The following is an 8,049-nucleotide window of genomic DNA, read 5'->3' as shown; positions in this document are numbered from 1 at the left end:
ATCGACTACTGTAGAGCCTTTTTGACTATAGCAAAGGCACGACGTAGAAATGTAGCAGAATATGAATGATGGGAAGGCAATAAGAGAATTTATCTGCACCATCGCCCCCAACTAAGCGGCGAAGGCAATTGAGGCCCAAATGTTCGTAATAATCAGAATTGCCTCGTATCTCTCTCTCTCTTCCGAAAAAAAAAATAAAAAGAAATGAAAAAATAATTGAAAAAAGAGAAGGAAAAAATGCGTGAACTTTGATGGAAATTCATTCAGCTGTTATCGAAGTTATGAGGACACACACACACACACACACACACACACACACACACACACACACACACACGGGGCCGGCGGTGGCAATTTCAAAATGTTAAAATGGCTCAATGTTCCAATATAGAAGAATAATTGTCCTGATAACTGAGGAAAGGCCATTAAGGGAACCCAGGTGGTGGTGGTGGTGGTGGTGGTGGTGGTGGTGGTGGTGGTGGTGATGGTGGTGGTGGTATAAACAAACGATCAGAGCTGGTTTGCGGTATTGCATTTAATCAAGCGCTAAGTTATCCACCCAAAAAACTCATAGAAAAGTAGATAAATAAGCGAAAAAAAAAAAAAAATTGCACCCCCTCAACATTTACAATACGAAATCAAAGCAAAACAAATTATCGTACGTGAATTTATTGTGTGTATTGTTAATGTGTCCCCTTAACTCACTTCCCTCCCACGCGTCACCATTACTTCACCTCCCTTCACCTCCACGCGTCACCATTAATTTCTTCACTTCCCTTCACTTCCCTTCCCTTCCACGCGTCACTATTAACCTCTTTCTTTACCTTCCTTTCCTTTCCCTTCCTTTCCACGCGTCACCATTAACCTCTCCCCTTCCACGCGTCACCATTAACCTCTCCCCTTCCACGCGTCACCATTAACCTCTTCCCTTTCTTTCCGTTCCTTTCTCTTCCCTTCCACGCGTCACCATTAACCTCTTCCCTTCACCTCCCATCCCTTTCCTTCCCTTCCACGCGTCACCATTAACCTCTTCCCTTCCCTCTCCTTCCCTTCCCTTCCACGCGTCACCATTAACCTTTTCCTTTCCCTTCCACGTGTCACCATTAACCTCTTCCCTTCACCTCCCTTCCCTTTCCTTCCCTTCCACGCGTCACCATTAACCTCTTCTGTACAGGGACGCATTTTTACTACGAGTTAGCGTGTGATTAGAAGACATTATTTACATTAGGAAGTTTCTATAGAGGTGAGAAGATCAATGCACTTCAGTATTTTCATCCCCACATAAGATTCTGAAGCCATATAAAATCACCAAATAGAAAGCAGAGTAAATATGAAAGCGTGTCATGGTACTGAGGAGGTTAACGTCATCACACCACCACACACGCACGCACACTGCATCCATATTAATCCCCCACCCACATGACAACCGAACACGGAAACTGGACCGCCTTGCTTTATGAAACGTAGGATAATAGCGAGGCATGCCCGTTGTCATTTCCACCAGCGTATTTTTTTTTTTTTTTTTTTTTTATTTAAACAAAACTTAATACAAAGGAACATGTACCCAAAGGCGCACTGTCGTGTGCTACCTATTCTAAGGGTACTACAATCTATTTCTCTACAATATTTACAAGACTTAAAAATAGATAATATACAAGATGGTCAGCATGTAAATGGAGCACTATTCGTTTCACTTCACTAGCACTATTCACGCACTGCACTACACTGAGTGTCACGTCACAAAGAGTGTCAGAGGAGTTGGCAGTGTCTGTCTCCACTTATGTGCCATCAGTTTGACACTGTGTGTGTTCATCTCCTGGACGTGAGGCACCGCGGCCGTGAACAAGTTCCACATCCTGGAGACGCGTCCTGCGAAGGTGCGTTGATGCTGACACCCGTGGGATCGCGGCACCTCTACGGCGTCACCACCATTGAGCACCGTTCTCGTGCTCCGTGCGGTGACTCTTAGAGGATGACGCAGCCCTGCCAGATGTGGCACTCTTTGCACCTGTGCCTTATGGAACACTACGATCGCCGCCACGTCTCTGCGGTGTTCCAGTGAATCAAGGGGACGCTCAGGCTCTGGGTGAGGTGGTAGTGCAGCATCTACTAGCCGTATGGCGCGGCGTTGGATGCTGTCCAGTCTCCTTCTGTATCCACCTCCACTCCAAGTATCTTGACGTCATCTTGGAGTGGGAGAGCAGCAGCGCCAAAAGACAACTTTCCTGCCATTGCTGCCATTGGGACAAGCCACGCAGTAAAACAAAAGCAACATTGACTGCATGGCCTCATAAATCACCTAAGCGATGCAATCATGTCATACTAATTACACTAAACGCACGCAGATATAGTCAAGGAAACAGGGTCACCTCGTATGCCTTGGCTGAGGGACGGTGGGCGGGAAAGGTCATGCAGGGATCCAGCGAGGCGGACACACAATCACACAGACTCTCAAACTGCCGTGGAAACTGTACTGAGTGAGATGGACTGCCGAGGGACAAGCGAGTGTGCAAAGCTGCCTGGGATTGACTGTGACTGCCTCGCCTCCAGTTTGGGTATACCTGAGAGATCACAGCCGGGGATATAGTGAGAGAGAGAGAGAGAGAGAGAGAGAGAGAGAGAGAGAGAGAGAGAGAGAGAGAGAGAGAGAGAGGAAAGTGAAAGAGATGAAGGAGAGGGAGAAACGGAAAGAACAGTGAAAGTCAGGAAGAGAGAAGTGATGAAGATGAAATAAATGAAAATAGGAATAAACGAATAGAAATAAAGCTAAAACAGACAAAAATATGACTAGAATGAAAAAAAAAAAGAATGCTAAAATGAGATATGAGAAAAGACCCGTAATAGAAACAAGACAATGAGAGACAGAGGGGACAGAAGAAACATAGGAAGAGGCACAGACAAAGAGAGTATGAAGAGACAGATGACAACGAGAAACAGAACCACGACTGGAATGGAGAGGAATGTTCTGAAAGCAAGAATAAGACAAGAGGAGGTAACAAGAAGGAGAGGCAGTGACGAGATACCAACGAGAACAAGTGGACAAGATGAAGCAGTGAGAGAAAACGAGAACAGAAGACAGTAAAGAAATAGAGAACAGAAGGAGACAGTGAAGAAGGACGGCAACAAGAGGCAGTAAAGAGGTACAGATGAGGACAAGAGGAGCAAATGAAGGGGAACGAGAACAAAAGGCAGGGAAGAGATACAGAGGACAAAAGGCAGTGAAAGGATGTAGCGAGGACAAGGAAGGCAGTGATGGCAGTGAATACAGACGCGGAGAGGCAGCAGTGACACGGGGACGGAGCAGTGAAGCGGTAAGTGACGAGCGCTGGGCAATAAAGAGGAAATAAGGCGAACACAATTACGAGGCAAGGAAGGAATTGTGAGACAGGACAATGAGGAAGGTCGGGGTGAGGTTGGTCTGTGGGAGAGGGGGGAGGGGAAGAATGTGATGGGGGGCGAGGGAGACCTGGATGGGGGAGAGTGAGTGCCTGAGGATCGTGATGCCAAGGAGGGAGAGGTGAGAGTGGCACACCGCAGCGGAGGGAGCGGCACGGAGGGCCACGCCAGCACGCCCCAACAGTCGCTATAAAGTATGGTGGATGATCATCAATTTCACGGGGAAAGTGCGGTCGATGGGGGACGGGGGTCGATAGGGCGCGTCGCTCCCCTCCCCTGCACGGCGGGACCTAGTCTGTCCGTGACCCACTTCTCGCCTCCCACACGCTGGCACACTTCTGCAGGACGCCGCGGCAAGGCAAGGCTCCTGGGCAGTTCCAGCGCCGCCCATGGCCGCGAGGGAACAGCAGCACGTGTGAAGGACTCGTGCAGCGGCAAGCATGCCACGTGAGAAGCCTGGCGACCTGAGGCACGGCGTTTTGGTATGGTGACCCAGTTTCTACGGCCTTGAGGTTTTAAGGAGATTGGTGACCTGCTGCCGTCCTTATTGATTGGCGCAGGAAAGGCTGGTGGTGGGACGGCGCAGTACACCCGCACTCCCGCCCTCGTACTCCTCCACACTATTTCTCCCACAGTGTCATCTATGATTCAGGGGAAATTTCATTATCGACTGATGGCCAGATCAGCACCACGGGTCACGGTGACGCGGGCCTGAGCGGCACCCTCACGTGGTGGTGTATAGTGTCCTGGGGCAGGGCTGACTCTGGGGAGGTCCTCTCCCTGCAAGGAGAGATCCTGATGAAGGAGACCTCATTACAGGCCTCGCTGCCCTCACCACAACACCGCGACAAACGTTCACCAGCGGCGATGGGATCAGCTGAGGCACTGGCTAAGGGGGGGAGGGGAGCGCATGTGCGTGATGGGGGAGTTTGCTGCCATATTTCTCGCCTCCCCTCAATATCCCTCCCTGTCACAGAGGGTGTTCTCCCAGGCATGCCTTCCCTCACCTCCGCGCCTCCCTCCTCCCGCCAGGACCGTGTGGCGGGGTGAGCTGGTGCCCCGCGGCGGCGTGATTCCCGGCAAGATAAGCGCGGTGGCGACGCGCGGCATCCTCGGCCCAGTGTGGCCGCCCAGCTCGGTGGCCGCTGAGTAGAGGCGGTGAGGGGACCGTGGCGCCAGAGAGAAAATAACTCAGACTGCGAGGCATGTGTCGCCGAGCGGAGGTGGCGGTGGCAGTGTGGGCCAGGTAGAGAGGGCCAGGGTGCCAAAAGTGTCTCAGGCAGTGAGTTAGTGGCACGGTGGCGGGAGCAGCTGGGCTCAAGCGGCAGCTGTCACGGACTCACAAATCGGCGGGGAACACAACCTGAGAGCGGTGCGGTGCATGACTCCTGGCAGTGACATGACCCGCGGCCAGCTGGACGCCCCGCGCTAGGCCGCGGCGAGTGTGACGCTTCGGTGATGAGCAGCAGCCCATGCCTGCCCGGGTAACAGCGGAGAGGCAGCGGCCCTGCCAGTGAGTGAGTGGCAGCGGAGCATGGTGAGCGAGACAAGGTTTGGTGAGACCACGGAACGGGGCACTGGACACACGCCTTGCACGAGCAGGGCGGCGTGCGGCGTGCCGCGCCAGACTGTGTAAGGGGGACGGCAGCAGCAGCAGTGAGGGGAGATGAGGGGAGCAGGTTCCTGGTGCAGTGTGAGTGACAGTTGCGACCGCCGGGAGACTACTGACGAAGGAACACACTAGTGCCGCCACTAGCGGGGAATTATAGAACACAAAACCGATTAGCCGCCGATCGCGACTCCCCAGTGCTCGCTCCCCTGCCCACTCAAGATGGGGGTGAACATGGGGAAAGGGGGAGGGGGAGGTGCCCACGGCGGGAGTGGGAGCGGCGGGATCCTGGACGCCCTGCACCTGACGCAGGGCACGCTACACATCGTCATGCTGGGCCTGGACTCGGCGGGGAAGTCGACAGCTCTGTACCGCCTCAAGTTCGACCAGTACCTCAACACCGTCCCTACCATTGGCTTCAACTGCGAGAAGGTTAAAGGTTGCACCGGCAGAGCTAAGGTGAGTTGGGGCGGGCGGCGTGGCGTAGCAACAGACAAGACCATAACAACACAAAGCACCTCAGGAGGCCCCCGAGGTAACAAAGCAACAACGAGGCAGCAATAACGCCAACACGGTTAACGTAATGGAGCACGCCATAAACGCACGCATAATAGTCCACAACCAGAACCATTACCACCACCATCACACCAGAATAGCCTGAGTAATGCCGCAAGACATCACACTCACCAAAACTCAACCCTACAGCATGACATGAGGCAGGGAAACACAAACAAGGCCACGGGAAGAGACAGAAAAGAGACAGAAGGAGTTAAGCTATGTAATCCCAGCGAAGAGACGGATATAAGCCACATTAGGGAAGCAATTTAGCGAATATCACAGTAGGAAAAAGGTAGGACAGCGACAAAGGAGCGACTCACGGGGCGAACGAGAGGAAGGGACGTGGAAAAGTGTGAGGATGAAAGGGGAAGAGAGAAGGATGGGTGAGGATGCGTGGGTGTGGGAAGAGAGCAGACGGTAACATTCACTCGACAGTCTCTCACCTCCATCTCTTTAAATCAGTAGCGGAGCGCGGGAGGTCGGGAGGGGAAGCAAAAATCACACACCGCATTGGAAATATGAATTGATATAATCTGAATACGTTACGATAAAGTATGCACTAGTATGTTGTTTTTTGTTCAGTCATGTTAGTTATTTCATTATTTTCCTTCACTTATGCAACAATTAATATTAAGAAACTCGTACAGAAATGGGACTCAGACAATACATTTCCAGTATATAGGGAGTGTTTGTCTAAAGGTGTGTGGAGAACAGTGTTGTGCGGAATGTTTGTGATGAAGGAACGGCGAGTCATCGGAAAGGGTGTGTATCTTGTATTTCCAAACATTGCCTCGTCTTATATCCACTTTACTTCTCTCTGTATCGCCTCCTGCCCACGACTTACACTATTTCAAGAGGAAGGTCTCGAGACACTTCACAATGTAACATGATATTTCTTTTGAATTTATAAAGCGCCACCTTAATTTTATTCCATTACTTTTGTTGCTGTTGATATGATCCCGCCCAGTGCCTAGAAATAAACTCGAAAAGAAATTAATGAAGTTCTGAAGAGTTTTCATGATTTTAGAGATAGATTAAAAAAATTTTGCATTGTAATGACGTAATTACTCTTAAGAGGCCAACTCATCACCTCTGCAGCCTTTCAAATTAGTTTTAATGAAAGCCCACAGCGTTTAAGAATACCAGGAGTAGGTCATCCTTGTTTTTTTATCATTCTGGTAATATATTAACACATTTTCTGCGCTACAAATGAGAAAGGTACCCTCGAGAACCGACCCATCATCGCTACACGCTTTAAGAACACCCCCCCTGCAAGCCCGGACCGTTAAGAATAGGAGTGTGGGTGTGAGGTGTGGGGTTACCCAAGTTTTCATTATTCTGGTAATATATTTACACATTTTCTGCGCTACAAATGAGAACGGTACCCTCGAGAGCCAACCCATCACAGCTCTACGCTTTAAGAACAGTCCCATGCAAGCCCGGAGCATTTAAGAATAGGAGTTTGGGTGTGAGATGTGAGTTATCCAAGTATTTCTTTTTAATATTCTAATGATAGAGTAATATATTTTCTGCATATCCAATTAGAAAACCCAATCTTAAAAACCTACATGTTCACCTTTCTGGTCTTTAGAAACTGTTCTTACGATATCCCAGAAAGTTTAAGAACACGAGTGTTGTAATAGCTTTTTTTACAACTTTAGCGATAGATTAGTAAAGACTCTACATCGTAATAGCAAACCCATCCTTGGGAACACGCCCGTACCCATTTAACACCCTTACGTAACGCCAGGGAGTTTAGGAATACGAATGTTGGAACAAGGTATGGGATATCACTCGTATTCAGAAACGCCTTCCCATTTCACTACGACAAATTTTCACGGCCACAAAGACAAATAGCCACACTTACAAAACAGTCTCTCCTTATAATAAACTAGAAATCTTGTCCTTCTATCACCAGAACTACAGTAATACTCTTAAGCAAAGCGTTTCAGAATACAGACCATAAAAGCTTTTAGAGGTGATAGACTAACACCCTAAATATACTAAAAATATACTCTTTAGAAAGCAGTGAAGGTGAGAGAGCTAAGGGTTTCAGAATACTGCCCGATAGATTGATACTCTGTACACCAAAAACACACTCTAGTAAATCCATCTGTACCCCTTTAAAGACCGTCCCTATGCAAGCTCAGAGCGTTTAAGAGCAGTGTGGGTGCGAGGCGCGGGTTATCCCAGTTTAGCTTGGCCAGGTTCCCCAGTCGGCCCAGTCACCGCGTTATCGACCAACCCACGAGGAAGATTAGCAGCTCAGGAGACTGTCTACCCTTCAATTTTACTCTTGATTCCTTCTCCACTACCATGTGACAGAGAGAGAGAGAGAGTGTGTATGTGTGTGTGTGTGTGTGTGTGTGTGTGTGTGTGTGTGTGTGTGTGTGTGTGTGTGTGTGTGTGTGTGTGTTTCAGTTGCCATAGTTTTTATATAAAGTTCCAACACAGATCCAATATTCCAAAATTTTACGAGAACTTAA

General features: G+C 49.4%; 1 protein-coding gene across 1 annotated transcript in view; it reads left to right on the top strand.

Annotated features, from left to right (window-relative positions):
- Positions 1-5,200: 5,200 nt before the first annotated feature.
- Positions 5,201-8,049, top strand: part of LOC123506122 (ADP-ribosylation factor-like protein 4C) — a 66,264-nt gene continuing 63,415 nt past the window's right edge. The window contains exon 1 of the mRNA XM_045258011.1: positions 5,201-5,464. Within this exon, the coding sequence (XP_045113946.1) occupies positions 5,228-5,464 (237 nt within the window). The 5' untranslated portion in view covers positions 5,201-5,227. The remainder of the gene's footprint in view (positions 5,465-8,049) is intronic.

Source organism: Portunus trituberculatus, chromosome 19 (assembly GCF_017591435.1).
Source record: "Portunus trituberculatus isolate SZX2019 chromosome 19, ASM1759143v1, whole genome shotgun sequence".
NCBI lineage: Eukaryota > Metazoa > Arthropoda > Malacostraca > Decapoda > Portunidae > Portunus > Portunus trituberculatus.
This window is presented reverse-complemented; position numbering and strand designations above follow the sequence as displayed.